The sequence below is a fragment of the Stegastes partitus genome, unplaced genomic scaffold (genome assembly GCF_000690725.1).
Source record: "Stegastes partitus isolate 25-593 unplaced genomic scaffold, Stegastes_partitus-1.0.2 Scaffold1171, whole genome shotgun sequence".
In the NCBI taxonomy this organism is placed as follows: domain Eukaryota; kingdom Metazoa; phylum Chordata; class Actinopteri; family Pomacentridae; genus Stegastes; species Stegastes partitus.
Window position 1 is genome coordinate 13,395 of NW_007578902.1, and position 19,847 is coordinate 33,241.

At 40.8% G+C, this 19,847-nt stretch overlaps 2 protein-coding genes across 2 annotated transcripts; both read left to right on the forward strand.

Moving 5' to 3' along the window:
• Nucleotides 1-522: 522 nt before the first annotated feature.
• On the forward strand, nucleotides 523-1,647 carry LOC103368543 (trace amine-associated receptor 13c-like). Its single transcript, XM_008296948.1, has 3 exons — nucleotides 523-683; nucleotides 837-1,408; nucleotides 1,469-1,647. The coding sequence occupies exons 1-3, from the start codon at nucleotides 523-525 to the stop codon at nucleotides 1,645-1,647; spliced, it is 912 nt and encodes a 303-aa protein (XP_008295170.1).
• Nucleotides 1,648-5,475: 3,828 nt separating this feature from the next.
• On the forward strand, nucleotides 5,476-14,476 carry LOC103368544 (alpha-tectorin-like). The gene is made up of 16 exons (XM_008296949.1): nucleotides 5,476-5,532; nucleotides 5,866-6,093; nucleotides 6,212-6,295; nucleotides 6,467-6,572; nucleotides 6,652-6,781; nucleotides 7,702-7,945; nucleotides 9,328-9,484; nucleotides 10,437-10,524; nucleotides 10,622-10,684; nucleotides 10,787-10,989; nucleotides 11,649-11,789; nucleotides 12,213-12,400; nucleotides 12,945-13,099; nucleotides 13,792-14,037; nucleotides 14,128-14,290; nucleotides 14,384-14,476. The coding sequence occupies exons 1-16, from the start codon at nucleotides 5,476-5,478 to the stop codon at nucleotides 14,474-14,476; spliced, it is 2,346 nt and encodes a 781-aa protein (XP_008295171.1).
• Nucleotides 14,477-19,847: the final 5,371 nt, after the last annotated feature.

Sequence of the window (19,847 nt, forward strand, 5' to 3'; positions counted from 1 at the left end):
CTTCTAGGTGGGTGAGGAATGGTATATGGAAACTGCTTTGACTTTGATTTGCTGCCTAAATCTGAAACCTAAAAAAATAAATACATTTTAAAAAAGGACAAAACGTCCTCTTATATCCACCAATAACACTCCCAGTATTTCAATGAGTGCCCTATAAAGGGTAAAGGCTGAGACTGTCCTTCTATCTAAACACAAAGAAAACAAACTGGTCACTACAGGATCATCTGAGGCCTTCACTTAAACACGGAATTCTTCCAGGACTTCTGTTAGCTTGTTAGAATTACAACTTTGACTCACACTGCGTCTGACCCTTGATAATCACATTTAGGTGAGACGGTGCAAGTCAAAAACTGAATGACATCAGAGGACGATACAGGGGGAGGGAATAAAAAAAGCTGTCGTAGAACGAGAGGACGTCCAGAGGAGGTGGAGAAAAGAGACGAGTCATCTGGATGTCAGAGAGGTTTGGTCACAAAGCTGCCGGAGCGAAGCAGCATCTCCTCTCATCCTTTTTGGCTAATGATGGACGACACTCAGCTCTGCTTTCCACAGCTCAACTCCTCCTGTATAAAGCCCAGGCGTCCACACACCCAGGCCGTGCTTCTTCACATCCTGCTGTCCTCCATCTCTCTGCTGACCACAGCTCTCAACCTGCTCGTCATCGTCTCCATCTCCCACTTCAAGTAGCAGCACATTCATTCAATTTACACAAATTAGGAATCAATAGTTCATACAAAACAGCATCTTTACAAGTGATGATACTGCTATAATGTTCTTGTTATGTCATATGTGTGCTGCTTGTTATAACGGATGCATGTGCTCCTCTTTTCATGCAGGAAGCTCCACTCTCCCACCAACCTCCTCCTCCTCTCTCTGGCTGTGTCAGATTTCTTTGTAGGCATCCTCATGTCCTTTCAGATTATCCTGGCAGATGGCTGCTGGTTCCTTGGCGACGCTGTGTGCATGCTGTATTGTGCTTTAGATTACGTCGTAACCTCGGCCTCGGTAGGAACAATGGTGCTCATATCAGTCGACCGCTACGTTGCCATCTGCGACCCGCTGCATTATCCCACCAAAGTCACTATGAGGCGAGCTACTGTGTGCACCAGTCTCTGCTGGGCCTGTTCCTTTCTATACAACGGAGTCTTACTGAAGGACAACCTCAAGCAGCCGGGCAGGTACAACTCCTGCTCTGGAGAGTGTGTGGTGGTCATCAGCGACATGATGGGAGTCGCAGACCTCATTTTGACCTTCATCGGCCCCGTCACCGTCATCATAGTTCTGTACGGGAGAGTGTTTGTGGTGGCCGTGTCTCAGGCTCGAGTCATTCGCTCTCATACGTTCACACTGCAGGGTCCACAGACTGTCTACGCCAAGAGATCAGAGCTGAAGGCAGTCAGGACTCTGGGTATAGTCGTCGTCGCCTTTCTGACGTGTCTGTGCCCATTTTACTGTTCCCCTCTCGTAGACCAGAGCAGCGTGTTCGACGTCACATCGGTGCCCTTAGAGCTCTGGCTGTTCTATTTTAACTCTTGTCTGAACCCGATCATCTATGCATTTTGCTACCCCTGGTTTCTGAAATCTGTCAAGCTCATTGTTACATTAAAGATATTTGAGCCTGAGTCCTGTGAGGCCAGCGTACTGTAAGGACAGACCAGAGTGACTGTTAGGAATGAATAAGAAGGACATTGATGTCACTCAACATGCAAATGCAAAGGTCTGAATAAATATATCTGTTAAAAGTTTCAAGTTTAAATGTTTTCTTTCTTATAGCTGGACTGTGACCTTTCATTAAATATTGCTTAAATATTACTTTTAATGCTCAACAATACCAATTATAACAAAGTTGTATGGGAATGTCTTGGGAATGAATACAAGCAATTAATTCTTCCGAAAGCGCAAAGACAGCGATTTGCTGCAGCATTAAATAACAATATAGACTTGTGAAAATTATCGTTGACCTCATTCAAGTCAATTTGTCTGGAAACAATAAACAGATTAGATTTACACTCTGAAGCAAACGTCTGACCGTTTTAGACATTTTAATACTCATTTTGCACCTTTTTTCTTCTACCGGCACGATTAACACTTATTTTGCAGGCTTGTTTTCTTATTTTTTCTTAAATGTAACATGTGTGTGCTATTCCAGATGGATCAACAGGATATAACACTGTTGTCAGACAGCTCTTCATGTGTCCTAACATCATGTTCAACACTGGTCTTCTCCCCCAATAACACTTGTTACTGCAGTGACAGAAGTGTGGATACATCACGCTCCATGTCAAACCTGTTCATATGTAAATTCATCAGGTCATTTTTAAATTCACTATGTCGTTTGTACATTTAATTTTATTTTCAGCCCTGTTGTACTTGTGTCATTTCTTGTCCAGCTGCTGTAACGTGAATTTCCCCAATAAGGGATCAACACAGTTTATCGTCTGACTAAATACCTTGCATGTCCCCAAGGGGATGAATAAAGTATCTCATATATCTGTCTGTTTATCGAGTATCTCCAATATCTCAACAAAAACAAAACAAAACAAAAAAACTGTAAATGCTGTCTAACCATGACCTCAAACCTCCAAAAACAGAGCAAATTTTAATGTCGGGTCTCGCCTGAAACTTACTGACTCTTTACTGACAGTTGTGTGTTTTTCCCTCAGCAACCGCTGTTGGTTGGCACGAAATGCACGATGGGATATTTGGCTGTTCGGACAAGACTGCTCCCCATGCTTTATCAATAGAGAGGCCCTTCCTCTGTACTGGCTAGAAGCAGAATGGAAATAATATTTGGGCTGATGCCGTTTCACACAAGTATGGAGAAGAATGTATACTGAGGAACGGAGAACGTCTGTGCATGACTGGCTGTTTTCAACGTTCACCAGCCAAACCTGCCACGTTGCTCGTGTGTAAAAATGATTCTTGACGCTTTGAATGAACTGTCAAACTCTTTCCTGCCCTGTTACATTCCAGAGCAGATCGGTCTCCATTTGACCCGAACATTTGTGCTCGAGGACGTTTTCCTTTGGTCTTTTTTTAAACACGCCACATGTCCAACCAGTTACAGATCACACACACACACAGAAAGCCTTTTGAAACCTAACAATAGACGTAATCGCTGTCTATTGTGGACCAGAACCCAAACTGTAGCTAACAATTATGAATCAATATCTGCAGACTTTCATCGTTACATTTTTTTTTTTTTTTCATAAAGGTGCGTTTCTTTGTGATCGATTACATACATTAAAGATTCCATCACATGCTAAAGAATGAAGGTAAACAAGCCGCTGTGCTCCATCTAAATGGATCTTAAGACAATGATTATAATGAACCACTGAAAAACATTCGATAGCTGACACGTTGTTAATACTGCATTCATCATAAGTCGCAGTTAATTGCAGAGTATTTGGAAACTGGAATGTTCCGTGACAGAAGCGAGTTTGAGAAGACAAAAGGCCACAAGAATCTGTGAGAACGTCCTCACTGCGCTGGGGAGTCAACGCCACGGTAGATGTCTACAGACAGACGGCACTGTTTTCCACACCGTGAGACGATTCACAGAACACACCTGAAGCTTCCAGAGGAACTTCTCCTCAGACTCACGGCTGTTCCACTTCACTGTTCTCCTCAGAAGTCCTCCACACGGTAAGAAACCTGGAAACCTGTTTCTCACTATTCTACCTTTTCTAAAAGCTTTGAGGACAGCCATATGGACAAGAAAAATATGGATCGTTTCTGGAAAAACAAGTAAAATAAAATACATAACTGATGAATAACTATTTCTCAATGTTCCTTTATAAAGAAATGTTTAGCCGAGGCCATGGATTCTGTGCAGAACTACATATTGTATCGGACACAATTCACCTCCAAATTCACATCCCTTCTTCTCGGTTGAGCTGCTCTCAAAGTGTTTATTGCAGCCAGGTGTAGCGCATATAAAACTAATTGCAAAACTCGTCCTCTCCAACAATGACAAAGCATTGGCCTGAAAAAAACCTGCATCCATCTCCACAGCGCCTCTGGTTTGAATTACTCATGAACTGTTCATTGTACAGACACGTTAACATCTATGCAATGATATATATGATAAATCACAAAGTCCCGATTGTTTCACAACCCAACGTTCATCAGAACAAACAGCATAAAACTATCTGGATTTGAAATGATGCCTGCATTGTCTCCAGCATAACACTGACACAACAAAAATGAAAACATGACATTTTGCTGTTAGCTGCAGTGACTCAAAAGTTTTGGTCATAAGGGCGACCTGTGTGCAAGTATGAGAACACTTCAGCGGATAAAATAGTTACCTGGATTTCACCAAGCTTGTATTTTTCCCAATATTTACATCACACAGTTCGTCTACATGATGTTCTGGTATTTCCAGAATCCAGACAATCACAATCATGATGACAAAAAAAAATCCCCACTGCCCAGGTTTTTATGATGACAAACAACAATTTTATAAATCAAAACGCTTTTCTTCCCTTGATATAAGGGCAAATCAGAACAAATATGTCAGTATTATCATATGAGATGATGGAAGATCTGGGCAGCTGAGGCCTGAAATGGACCAAGATAAGAGCTTAGAAGTAAAAGTGGTGAAATTAAGCTGAAAATAGCTTTGAGTTTACAGGCCGATGATTGACATCCTGTCAAGGTGAAAGTAAACAAGCCACTGGCAGTGACTAACTTATGTCAGATGCAGGTTTCCGTTTAAGTACAGAGTATGACTAGAAGCTAGTCACAGTGGACAAACAACTAACACAATATACGTACATTTTTGTAAAAAAAAAAAAAAAAATCATTTATTTGTGCAGTCTCTAAGGATTTAATGTAGTGGGTCCAATTTTAAAAGGTTTAAATGTGAGGTATTGTAACTCTGACTGTTCCAGGTCAGTGAAACATGCTGTGCTTCCATCTGACTGTACTCAGCATGCTGGCAGGTAAGAAGGATTTTTAACTCAAACACACTGACTTTTATCCTTTTGCAGCATTTCTTTGAAAGTTGCAAAGAATAACCTCCAGTAGACATCATTACTTTGCTTTTACGCTTCGTTTTATCTTCGGATTTATGGTGCGTCGTGCTAAATTTGTCAGTTTAGAGTGGTAAACACACAGGAAAAGACTTGCAAAGCTGCGAAAACTTGTGAAGAGAAAAAGAAATTCGGCCAATAATCAGTGAACAGGTAAAAAGACAAAGTGTGAAACGTGTGGTCGTGACCAACCGTTAGCTCCAAAGTATTGAGCAAATGAGAAAATTCAGAGCAGCTTGTAGGCAGATACCGTTACAGCTCACTGACTTCTTTTTTTTTTTTTTTTAAACGCAATGATTAATGCATTAAGCGAAAGTGTCAGTGTTGATGTGTAAAGTACCTTGTCTCGGGTTGTCGGTGGGATACTGCGTACGTAGCCGGTGTCTCCATGTCTTCAGGCGCCGCTGCAACAAACCAGGCTTTCACCAGCTCTGGGACGATGAACATCACCTCGTGTCCCATCACCTATTACGGACGGAAGTATGACAAAGTTTACGTGAGTACCAGTACCTTATTTCACTAAATTATAATTTAGCCCATTTTTATGTATTACTATTTTTTCAGTTTCTAGTTATTATATTATATATAGAGACTGTTGTTAATTTTGCCTTTTCTTTAATGGATGAATACATTTGAGGACGACTGTAATTATCTTGACAAAGGACATCGACTGTGTGAGTCCAAAGCTGTGACCAAGAAGTGGCTCCTGAATAAGAAATGCTACAAAATCATGACTGAAACTGTCAAATATAAAAAATAATTTCATGTAACAACCTTTAGGTGCGTAGGCTACTGATATCTAATAATCATGTCTCCTCCCTGTGGTCAGGTGGCCTTCAGTGCAAACAGATTTGCGGTTTGCTTCAACGGTTTATACAAACCTGGGATCAAAAACGACTGTATTCTGATGTCTGGAGGCACCGCTGACAGAGGTGACCTGGCAGTGCTTTCTAAAGAAATACCGACTGGATCCGGGGTTCATAAACTCCTGCCAAACCTGAAGAATGCCGGGAAATGTGTGAACGTAATACCACTGAAGGACGGCCAACAATCTGACGTGAGTTTCACTTTCATCCTTGTGAACTCGTTCTAACCTCTACGATGTGTTGTTGTATTTTAATGAAATACCGTCGCACAGTGGTGCATGTACAGTAACTACAATTCCCTGTTGTCAGATTGAACAAGTCGAACTGGGAAACTTTGGGTCCCAAGCAATTTTGGGAATCAGGACGTATTCTGGGTACACAAATGTTACTGTGGTAAGTATTTACTAAAACAGTTGCACTCAGGTGGTCATAGAAGGAACCATAAATGTTAGCGTAAATATTTATCACGTAGTTTAATAATCAAATCAACTAAATCCAGATGCTCAAAGTGGCCGCATTGGAGTCCTGTCTGTTTTTAAACTTGACATTTTGGGGCTTTTCCAGGAGGCAGATGCTCTGGTAAACGGTCTCACGGTGTCCAAACTGAAATTCCAGACGGCTCAGACGAATAAAGGCGTCATCACAGACATGAGTGGATGCAGACTCTCAGGTGCAATTCAAGGTCTTGAAAGCAAAACTGTCATATTTTAAAACGCTTCAGGTATTTACTCACTCTTCCTAACTTGTAGGTGTTGTTTATAAGACAAATACGACAGTGAAGGACCCGAACATCTGCTCTACGGTAACCTGTGACGTGAGTGGTGTCGCTACTGCCGTCAGTGACTGTGGGCCAATGGAGCGTTGCCGAGGAAATGGACGGTAAATATTTGAGACTGATACAAATCTCTCTACTTATAATTATCGATCTCTTTAAAGGAGAATTTGGGTATATTTGAACTTGACTTGTGGCTCATTAATGTGGCTGTTAGTGTCATGCTAACCTTTAACCTCCACAGTACAGTTTTTCCAACTGAAATACAATAAACGAGCTTGACAGGTAAAAAAAAAAAAAAAAAGACAACATACTGTCATATCAGCCAGTTTTTTACATCTTCCCTGGAAGAAATTAGTATTTTATGGGGATGTCCTGATCCGAGTTTGTTTTCTTTGCCAGTAACTTGAGCCAAGTCATTTAATATTTCATATCTGCCAATAACCGCAAGCATTTTCCGAAACAATACACACAAGTACTGCAGACTAGCTATAGTACCTGGTTGGGCCACCAGATGTACTATTTAATGCTGTAAAGACCAGAGTAGGCAAGCAGTTACGTGTTGGTAAGCAAAGAGCACTGTGGAGTTTTAGCTAGTAAAGGGGCACCATGATAACGTCTTATCGGAGGCGTAATGAGGTCCAGCGAGTTTACACGTAGCAAATCCAAGTCGGCATTTTAGGGCACAATTTCCGTGTTTATGCATATTTAAGGGTTGTTTTTGTGGCCCATATCATGTGTCTGTGGCTTTGTCAGCAATATCAGTTCATGACCAATAATGACGTGCTGAATATACTTATCAATTATTCAAATACTGATTGATACTGCTTAAGTTCATTATTCACATTTACAACATGTCTTGCAGTGAATGTAAACAAAGAATTAGGCTTGCCAATACGAATCAATTGAAAGAATCAGGCTCGGGACATCCCCATATTTTCGCTTTATTCTATCATTTCTGTTGAGTGCATCCTGTGTGTCAGGTTTACCTAATGCTGACATTGTTGTTTTTCTCCGGCTCCTTCAGTTGCATCTTGAACTCTGTGTGCACTGTGACCGGCTCCACCATCATAGATTTCATCGGCAGAGGCCAGTCTGTCTCCGATCGCTGTGGTTACACTCTGCTGAAGCCCTCGTCCATCCCAGGTTTCAGGGTGTTGGGGATTTTCCAAGAAAGACGGCGTAGAGATGTTAGCTTTCTGGACCGTGTGATACTGCAGCTGGACGGGGAAGGCATTCAGGTTTCTCTGGAACAAGGTGGCAGAGTTCAGGTAAGTTACATATTGCCACATTCAGAAACCACCACATCTTCCAGACCTCATCAACCGATGATGTGCTGCTCCAGGCAGCAGCTAATGAAGGTCATAGGCTTTAATGTAGTAATGCCCTCATATCATTACTTTAAGTCAAGACTGCTGATGTGGGTTGCATAGATTTGCATTGCACGTCACTCGTGTTCATCCCTCCAGTTGATGTTCTGTTCACCAGCCAACTTGGAATTATGTTTGTGAAACTTCTTTCATTGTTTTCTTTACAGTTCTATATGGAATTAATCGTTTCAGTGTTTGGCAGATTTATCTGTATTTTACTGTTTAAAGCCGGTAACGTCAAGTTTCTGGTAACACCATATGGAAAACGAACATGCAAACATTAAAATTCTGCAAGCACGTGGTCTTATCAATATTTTTCAACACTGGCACTGCAGGATTTGTACTTCTAAAGCTGAGAAATGAAGTCAGTAGCAGAGCTTGTCAGTTTGTGTTAATTAGGGATGCACGATCAATAACCGGTTAATCATTAAACAAATGTCCAGTAGATAACATACCATATCCAGGTTGAACTACATTTAAATCACAGACGCATGACATTTGGTGAAAAAGCAGTTTGGTGTCATTAACTGATTAAATGAAAAATGTATTTTTCATTTCATTTTTCATTTCATTTCATTAACATCTCAGCTGTAGAAACACTAAAAAGTAAATCAAACTGAGTTGATGTTATACAGTCACTCCGTAATGGAAGGATTTCTAAAGTACGGTGGCATTTGTTGGCACTTCCGTACATTAACTCTTCTGTAGATTGTAATGGAAAAACTGCTTTGTTTTCTCAGTAGCACTTCTGCTCCAGTTAACCTCAGCGTAACCTTTACTCCGGTTAACTTCTGAGCTCATAACTCTTGCTTCGTGGTACAGCTTCTGCTTTCTGTCAGGAGAAGATAAGTTCATGTTGCGGTTCCACATTAATGAGGCGTCGATGAGGCAGGAATCGCACTAGACATATAAAACCACAAGCCCAGTCCCGATACCAAGAACTGTGTATATGACAAAACAACCTGTATTGAGTATAGTTTGCCCCAGCAACAACAGGGGGTTCACATCAGTCACATCTGGCTACAAAAGAACTGTCGTTGTGTGTTTGACTTTCTCTCTCTTGCTGTAAGATAATAAATGACTCAAAGACAGATCAAGTCTGATTAAAGCGAGGGTTTCTCACCGTGAGCCTTGTTAGACAGAAAATTCCATGACAAGATCCAACAACGTATGATGTGTAACTGCTCAGCTGTCCTGTTGTGTCACATGGAAATGGGAACTGATTGCAAACATTAATTGAGGAGTAAATGTGTCCTATGCTTTGTTCCTCTGCTGTGGTGAAGCTGAACAACACAGTGCTGACACTCAACGCCACGGCTCAGGTGGTCCACGGCGTGGAGCTCTCCAGGGACCAGACAGGTGTGACTGCCAAGATATCGGCCTCCAACTACACAGTTTCTGTCCTCTTTGATGGTGACACCACACTAATCCACATGACAGGTATGCACCGATTCAACCCTGAAGCCTGAAGGTGGTCCAGATGTTGTGATCCAATTAAAGTTCGTATCATTTCATCTACTCTCCTACATACATCAAATACAACTCTGCATGTGTAGTGGGTAACGCCTGTTAAAATTCAGGACAACAACAGCTTTTACACAGGCAGCTTTCCCTGGAGCAGAGACATAAATGACTTTAACGTCCATGCACACCCACACAGGTGCTTTCAGTTGTTCTGTTTCATTGAACATCTGCTCAGGTGGAGGTGGGCTGAGCCATGGTGTCAGATTCATCCAGCCCCGACAGGTGCTGGAGAGTCTGAAACATGTCAGTGAGGTGCGGTTTCTGCACGCCCACACGGTAAAAAAGGTCAAATCAGGCAAAAATAAATAAAATCGAATGTGGGACACGATCATGGAGGATGATGAACGACAGGGACAGAATCACAACCTCCAAACTCCACTATTTAAACATCAGGTTGGACAAAATGCAGACATTTTCTTTGGTATCAGTTAGTTTGGAGTGGATTTAGACATAACGTTCAGTACACATTAAATAAGTTGTGATATAGGTGGGAGTCTATCATACTTGATTAATTTCTAGGTACATTTATTACAACTAAATAAACAGCAAAATATAACATTTTTTCCTGCTCTATCTTAATTAGTAAACACCTTTTAATGGTAGATAATAAATGTATTATCCTCTAGCTTTACATTTAATCACCAACAACCTGATCTACTGTGAGAGTGGCGTGTGCATTATGTACACAGACACTCAAAACATGATCTGCAACATCAGTACTGGTGAGCTGGGAGCCGTTCACCAACACTGGGACGCCTTGTCTTTAGTCAAATATCAATATACGCCAGTGGGCCTTCAGTATGTTGCAGCAAATGTCCATTTTAGACGTTTATTGAGCTTTCAAACGTCCTCTCCTGAAATTCTCCAGGACCACGTGGAGCAGCTGTGCACGGTTTATGTGGCAACTCGAGCAGGACTCTGAATGAAGACAGGGTTTCTGAACACAGTTCCACTGAGTAAGACCTCAAACACAGCGTCTCATGGGCTACTATCGCCTTTCAGTGTTAAGCTGTAGGTCCAGACTGTGATTGTACGTTGTTTGTTGCCCCACAGCTGTAAGACAAAATACAACGATGCTGCTGACAATACAATCAACTGCAACGGCTCTATGAAATGGTAAATACAGAGTTCACTCAAGTCACAGAATTGCAAAAACGTACAACCATTATCACTATGAACGTTTCTTGTAAATGTGTCTTTTCTGAATCGGTGGAACAGGTGTAAGCTCCTGACGCAGGCTCCCTTCGCTGCCTGCAACATGTACATTGACCCGGAGCCCTTCATCACTGCTTGCACACAAACTTTATGCAAATACCCTCCGGCGGACGGCCTAAAGTGCCAGTTCCTGGAGGCCTACGCTCGGGCCTGTAAGCACCTCAGCAATGTGACGGCGAAGGACTGGAGATCAAAGACCAGCTGCTGTAAGGCCATCTCTCAGGAACTTTTATGTTTCAACATAACCTCATATGAACCCATTACTTTAACTGTTTTGTGTCCCGTGTTTCTTCATAACTTTTTATATTTTTAAGTAATTCCATTTGTGAGTCTCTGTAGATTGCAGCTGTCAAATCACATCTCAGTGTGTTTAAATGAAAATTCTTAAAATACTGCATTTATGCAGAGAAAAGACACATTTCAGGAATGTTCTAATAGAAGCATTAGAGTTCCTGTATTGTTGTATAACTGCAGAACAGAACAGGGACACCATAAAGTCCACCAGCGATCAGACAGTCGACGGCCATCGCCAGGTACGACACAAGAGTGCGGAGATGAGTCAACCTGCAAGACGAGAGACTGACCAGAGAAGCAAAGTGAAAACACGAAGGGGACGTTTATAAATTGGGCTTTCAGCCTCAGGTTGAAGTGACAGACTTCTTATCTGGGCAACAACATGCATAACTAATTATGTGATCAGACGATGTACACTAGTCCTGCATTAGCCTTACAAGAAAGGAATTTGCAGATGCGATGGTAATGCTGACTAGACATTAGATTAGTTTGTGTGAAACTTTTCTTTCTAACAGCTTTTCCTGCAACACCTGAAAATGATTATTCCTTCTTATGTCTGGTGTGTTTACAGCCGCTGTTCCTCAGCCTGTCCTCTGTCAGGACAAGTTCTGCAGCGAGCACGAGTTCTGTGGCGAGGACGGCAACAGTAGGGAAACCCGATGCCTCTGCCGGGCCACTTTCGCCTCCAAGTATAAACCAACTAGTAGCTTTGGTGAGTCGGCTATGACGTAGGATGTCTGATCTGCTCTGATTGGACAGATTCGTGAAATAGATGGAACATTAACACACCTCAGTAAAAAAATTAGATCAAGATATCAGCTCAATGCTTTTACACCCAATGATAAGGTGCCATCAATAATTTAATGGTATAAAATTCAGCTTTTTGTTTTGTTTTTTTACAATTTGACAGACTAAACCTGGCAGTCAAGTTTCTGACTTGTGCTTTAACTTCCCTCGGCCGACTGTAGGGACCTTGCACAGTATTACTCATAAGCCATCTAACTTTCTACTCTTCTTTCATCCATGGTATTAACATTCAGGATTAACCCTAAGATATTCGCTGCAAAAAACAAAAACCAACATAAAACAGTTTAAAAAAGAGCTTAAATGTAACGTCTTTGTTTTGGGTGTTCAGGTGAGCCAATCGTCTGCAAGAATAAATCTGCCTCGGTAACTCTGGCCAACTGTCTCTTGGAGGATGAAGGCATCGACTACTCTGTCCTCCACCTCAATGACGGGGACTGCAAAGCAGAAATGGACAACCTGACCCACATGGTGACGTTCAGCTTCAACAGCAGCAACACTTGTGGCACAGTGATCATGGTGGGTTTCCTCCCAGTTACTAGATTTACTCTCAATAAGCAGCCAAACACTGATAACAAACTACATCTACACAGATTAATTTAGCAGAATGCAGGGCTACACGATCAAAAAGGACAAAATATATTTACAGCACTTTCACTGTTAAATAAACAGAACTGCTTTCACTTCAAAGCTTTACCACAAACCTGCTGAACACTTTTGCATCACAATCAGGCTGGTCTTTATTCAAAATGCATCCCAGAGAAGTAAAATATCAATGAAATGGTACCAAACTTGACTTTCATGTTGTGCGATACACTGATGTACTGCATAGCATCACTGTTCTGGATATTACTTGGTGCTTGAAACGAGGTAACATGAGCAACGTTATTCTTCTTGGCCTTCATGCATTTATCAAGTTGCAGTTTACTGGGTTTTTCAGCTGGTTGAACAAGTTGGGTTTGTCGCTTTGCAGCATATACACAAATCTCACGTTTTATTGCAAGATTTGTTCTGGCTTAAATCCCCTGCCTTAAAGCCAAAATACTTACTACTACTACTCTAGGCAAACAAGAGCCAAGTCATCTACAAGAACACCATCATGTCACAGAACGTCTCCATGATTGACCCAATCATCCGTCACGGCCCAGTGCATATCGACTTCTCCTGTTACTACAGCCAGCCGGAGGTCAAGAGTTTGGGCATCAAACTCAAACATAGGTGGGTGTACATCATCGCCTTTTGTTGACAAGTGAAGTTCTGACTGAGCTGTATAGCTGGTCCGAATAGAAATTCCTGATCTCCAGATAGTCGGGCCCAATTAATGATAAATATCCACTCATATAACATTCAGGGCACGCAGACGGGGCGGAAATGGCCGCAACGCACAGGGGAACGCACAGGCTGTTAGCTCACAGATGTAGAATTTATTTAGGTCACAGGTAAAGTGAGGCAGCGCTGGGCTCGGAGTGACACAGCTCGATCATAAGGAGCCCCGATGTCCGGAAATGATTCACATTTATCTTCTCGGGCTGGGCCTGCCCCGTACAGAGGTTGGACTGGTACACAACCGAGTATTATTGGCGAGTTACCAATGACACGGACAGGCATACCTCATTCACGCTCTGTCTACGTTCTCGAAATATGGTAAGCATCATGTGTTGGTGTTGTTGGTACAGCGTGTATCTAAAGTAACAATCCTAACTGATAGAATAGAGGAGTTTCAGTTGTCTCCTAGTCCGTAGACCAGTTCTAGACCGGCGGCAGCAGCGATGGTGGTGCAGTCAGGTGCAGGCGAATATTCGGATCTCAAAATTTGCATCCGGACACCACCACCACAAACGAAAATATCCGGATATTCGGATGTTCAGGTCCAGCCCTACTGAGATGCTTCTTATTTTTTTGCTTTCCAGCTCCGTGAACCAGCAGATGACTTCTGGAGAATTTAATTATAATCTGACCATGAGGGCCTACACCAGCGCTGACCGCCTCAAAGCTATCAAGTCGAGCACAGACATCGGACTGAATGCAAGACTCTGGGTGGAGCTGAAGACAAACGGGCTGGATGAAAAAATGGTCGCTGTGGTGACCGACTCCTGCTGGGCAACCAATCAACCGTCACCAAACGGAAGCCTGAGACACGACCTGATCATCAACGGGTGAGGCACACAGAGATGCTCATGGACATCAAACAGCTCTTGTTGTTGCTGGCCAATCCCTGCCATGTCTGCTTTCCTGTTTCTGAGCAGCTGCCCGAACCCTACTGACCCAACGGTGAAGATGGAGGAAAACGGATTGGGAACGTCCAACTACTTCTCTTTCAACACGTTCCAGTTCTCTGGCAAGACTGGTGAAGTCTACTTGCACTGCAGAGTGCTTCTGTGTGTTCTGCAAGCAAATACCTGCACCCCGGTAGGCCCACTTCCTCAATATGGTTTAGACTGCTGTAGTGTCTGCACCGAAATATCCCTAAAACTGAATCTCTGTCTTTTAAATGTCTCCCAGAGCTGCAGCCAAAGTCACAGAAGGCGCAGGTCTGCTATGCCAAAATATGTGGATGAAAACCCGGGCTTCATCACCTTGGCCTGGACCCATTAGGTCAGTGCTACACCCCTGATCCTACTCTGAAAACCATGCATCTTAAAAACAGTTCCTCGTGAGCTTAAAAAAACAGTCCTGTTGTGAAGCTTCACGCACCACAAATTACATTCACTCACACAGAAACAGTCATTTCATCCCATAATATGCCAAGACTTTGCCCTCATCACAATTCACGGTAGGGGTTTATAAATTTATATCTGAAGAAATGAAATAAATACAAAAGGCAAAGTCCAAAAATAAAACACTTTCATGGGTTATTCCATCTCAAATCATCAGGGGCCTTCTGCTCGACCAATTAGGATTTCCTTTAAACTTGTTTATCATCAAATATGGATATTTAAAATGATATCTGTGAAATTTCAGATTGATTGATCAAGTACTTTCCAAGATAACATATTTCTAATATATATCTAGATATAATTGCCTCGAATTTCAAACAATGTTGTCTCAGAAAGTGTTAGATTTAGTACGCCAAAGCATCTTAAATCTCTGTTGAAGATCTATGTTTAACGCTACAACAATTTCAGGCAAATCAGAGATGGTCAAGCAGAAATTGTTTTAAAAACTCAATAATTTGAGATGAATGACCCCAGTTTACGTTTGGGATACAAGACACAGCTGTATAATACAGAGATTAGCAAGAAACCATGACTTTCTTTCTTCTTAGGTTTCCACAGAGATTTGACCAAGAAGCTGAAGATGATTCCAGCTTTGGCGTCATCCAAATGAAGAGTGGCTTATTGGTGTTGCGAATCTATGCTACACAGCAATCTTCCACTCATTATAGAATGTGTTTTGTCTTGTTTTGGGGTTCTGGAGTAATTTCTCTTGGCAGGATGAGGGCTTTAAAAAAAAAGCACGAGCACACTTACACTGTATGCTTGTAAGTTCCAGCAGAATGTGTGAAAGCTTCTTCCTTTGTGATTTACAGCAGAGTTCTCTCCAGCATTATAACAGAGTAATGGCTCGTTACGCTGCTGATTGAAAAAATTACACCACAAATTGGGCCATTACGTTGTTTTGGAGGATATATAGAGGGAAAATTCTCATTTTTCTACATTGATTGTACCTGGCTAACTTACATCTATCAGGGTTCTCGTTCTCGCTCGTTTCTCTACCGTCGTCTTCGCTGCTAGTGAATAGCAGAATAACAGATTTCTGCTGAGAACCCTGTACAGGTTTACAAAACTGACACAAGTTATGTCACAAGATCTTGTGTATGCAGCACATATCAATTTTGGAGGGGGATGAAAGCACCTTGATAGTTTTGTTGTTACTGCTGAAATCCAAAAAGGGTTACTGTAGAGGTTTTCTGCTAATTGGGGACATTCTTCTAATTGGGTTTGGACAAAAAGATAGAAAAATCTTTGGGATTGTTTGACATGAAAACATGCATCTAGTTCAGTCTGTGGCCTTAACAACACCTAAACATGCTGTGTACTTTATCTACCTTTATCACGTATGTGTATGACCAATAAAAAGCATTTGAATATCACACGATCTTTGAGTTTCTTCTTCATGCACTAGAAAACTACATTTTGGCATGTTAGGTTATAATTTTGCACTGTACCTTGAGGGGAGTACGTTCAGACAGCCGTGGGGACCTTCAGTGCTCCACCATGATGGATAGACAACCAGCTCATTGCAGATGAACACTGGCTGGCTTGAATAGAAGACAACAGCAGCAACGGGTTGAGTTAAAAGCTAGCAGCCAAGAAGGAGAGTTTCCTGCAGCCTTCAGTCTGTGCAGGAAGTTAAAGAAACACAACAGTTTAATAAAATGGCATTAGACACATCAATGACTTTCTACGCTGTCTTCAGTAGTGTTGATTATAACAGAGAAGACTATTAAAATGCTATACAGGACTTTTGTCCACGGTTCGGCCCCCATTTTACATGAATTCTCATGTGGATTAGTGTCAGTGTGTACATATTAGCTGATCAGATCTGTCCATCTCAAACAACATAAAATACTGATAAACAGTCAAACACAGAGGAAAGAAAAAAAAAAAAAGAGTTTTCAGTAGGGATACGTCAGATATTCAGACTGTCAGGGCTGAACCATCTGTACTCCCTTACCATAAGTTTGGTGTTTCTCACTTCGAGAATTAAATCAGTATGGTATAGATATACAGAATTAATATACAATAAACTGGAATTACATATTGTACAGCGTTTATGGTGGGTTTTCTCAATGTATTCAGCTTCTCTGGGTGTTAAATGTCAACATCAATCACACAACATGTATTCTGGTCACAGAACGGACCTTCAAAATTGGATGAACAACATTAAAATCTCTCCAATTCAACTAAAACCCTCCATTCACTTAGAGACAGACAACCAAGCACACTCACATTCGCACCTACGGACAATTTAGAATCACCAATTAACCTCAGCATGTTTCTGGACTGTGGGAGGAAGCCGGAGAACCCGGAGAGAACCCACACTGCACGGGGAGAACATGGAGACTCCACGCAGAACGATCCCGGGTGTCCTTATCGGGACGTGAACCGGCGACCTTCTTGCTGCGAGGCAACGATGCTAACCACCGTTCCACCTTGCAGCCCCAATTCAACTAAAATGAAAAGTCTCTGTCACAAGTCATATTGCTTTATCAAAAGAAATGCGCAAATTGCAGAAATGTTGCTTCTTAAGGGGGGGTTTCAATTTATTTAACTCCTAAAAAAATGTCCACTTAATGGCATTTCTTAAACTTACATTAAGTCACGGAAACATTGGGTATAACCAAATAGAATTTAAAATTACACTAATCTGCAGTGCAACTAGCAGACATTAGTCAATAAGTCCAATAAATAGCATCGCTGGTATTTTATATGGCATTAATTAGCATTGCAGCTAGCGGGCTAATAAGAGAGCAAATTAGCATCACGGCTATTTCACATGACACTAATTAGCATTGTAGCTAACCGACATTAATCACCAGAAATGAAATAATAGCGTTAATTAGCATCATAGCTCGCGGACATTCATCACCGGAAATGAAATAGTAGCGCAAATTAACATTGTAGTTTGCGGACATAAGCCATATAAAACCGCGAATTAGCATCACGGCTAGCAGACGTTTTAAGCTAGTTAGCTACGCTCTCGAAATTTCCACTCACCAACGTCACTACATGGCGTCAGGAAAGAAGTTCACTTTTCGTTTTTATCTCCTTAACATGAAGGACAACACACTAAAGACGACTTGACCTTAAAGTGAGCTCTGTGAAAGTTTACCTGAGCTTCTTACCGGTAAGATTAAAAGCTCCTCGCTAATGAAGAACACGGACACCGTACCCTTTGACCGTTACTTGCCTGACCAATCAGCGCGCAGTCAGGAAGCGGGCCGAACCATCTGATTGGCCAATTTAAGTTCAAAACGTTGTCTTTCTATTTGTGAAATTATTTGAGTTAGATTTGTATATTTTATCTTAATTATTCATTCAGAGATGTATTGTTATTGCCGATTTACCTACTTTGGGCTACATATACATGCCATGATTTAGAGCTTTACACAAAATGCATTGTAACTGTAAACCTCACTGCCATCCCGGAGCCTGGGTCAACTGGAGGTCTCTTTCTGATACAAATAAGTCACTGTGACTAATAAACAGTAAAACAATATAATATGTTTATAACTTTCTAATAAAATGCAAAATAAAAAACAGAAAATATAACACATAAAGTAAAGCTTTCTAATAGGGGATCAGGGAAAGTTTGGATTTTTAGTTTTTTCATGTCTAAGTTCTAAATTAGTCGTGTAAACCTCCAGAATTAATAATATTGTTGTATCTAAAATGTATTATCGTCAGGAAAAGTTGTATTTTATAGAATTGTCGGATCAGAAGTAAAGTTTTGTCTCTATTTTTAAACTTGCTGGGTTAATTTGTAACTCAAGTCTTATTTTTCTACTATAAAACATAGTCTGAATTCAATTTATGATTCCGATTATTCTAAGGTAAGACTGTCTGGCTTCCTGCTGCATCTCAGAACTCTTAACCCTCAGATCAGACAGTCAATTGCTGTTAAAAAAATTTCACACTGCAGACTTAAAATAAAGGTTAACATGCTTTTACCATTTTAGTGCCGACAGCGTGAAACAAAAAACCCAACCACACAGCCTGGCATATGTGTAGCACCTTTTAATTTATTTTATAATGGTTTTTTGTTGATGTTTTATTGTCTGTTTTATTGTTTTTAAAGCACCTTGTAACTCCAGTTTTGTAAGCTGCCATATAAAGAATTAGTGTCTAATTCATAAGTAATACTAAATATTAATATTTCAAGTAAATTTCACTACAGCAGTGTAGTGTAGTAACTGGAGTAGTATTTTTTATTATGTGTGTCTGTGTGTCAAAATCCATATTACAATACGATGCTATAAATAAACTATGTGCCCATTCAAAGTGTGCATTTGAAATGAGTAGTAACAGCAAAAGCAACACAAAAATAATCAACGACACAAGATTTTATATTTTTAGTCAATGTTACCCCCCAAGCTTACAAATAAATATAAGGGTGTCTTCTGAAGAAAAATACATGTTATTTTCTCGTTAGATTTCTATTTGAATGCAGCTCTTCTGTTAGAATACACAAGAATGTCACAAATAATAATTCAACAGAACAATGCGTCTATCAGAGCCGCACATAGCAGAGTTAATACCCACACAGTAGCAGATCAGTGTTCTGCAGTGGACATGTAGATGAGGGAAAGCCTTAACAGAAATAAGGGCCATTTTTGAGGAGCACATCAGTAATGATCTATCCTCATGTTTTCATCCAGACTAAACTAGAACGTGACAAAAGAAATCGAGTATCACAACACAATTATTCACAGGTAGTGGGTAGTGAGTGAAGACATTTTGACTTTAGAAAATGTTACACACAGGTTTAAAAAAAATGTTCATGAGAATAAAAAACAGAGTTAAAGGCTATTAATGATGGTCAAAGTAAGATATTCAGCGGAGCCCTTTGCAGTATTAAATGCTGTGAATAAACCTGTTTTATTTATATCTGTTGTTCTTGTGCAGAAGGTTTCATTTGCTTATTCAGTATATTTTTTTATTTAGACAATTTCAAACAAACAGAGGGGTTTTTTTTTTTATTTTTGCACATTAAATTTTTAGGCTGTGTTCAAACCACAGTATCTCAGAAATTATTAAAGATTAAAGCCTAAAATATTCACTGGTATTTGATCTACATGTGTGCAATATTTCCTGTGTGCAATATTTTTTTATCTTGCAGTTTGTAATCTCTTGCTTACTTGTAATGTGTCGCTCTTTGCCCACCTAATTGCCCCTCGGGGATAAATACAGTTTTTCTGATTCTGATGTTCAATAGTGCAGAGAAATAACAGTGAAGATTCCAG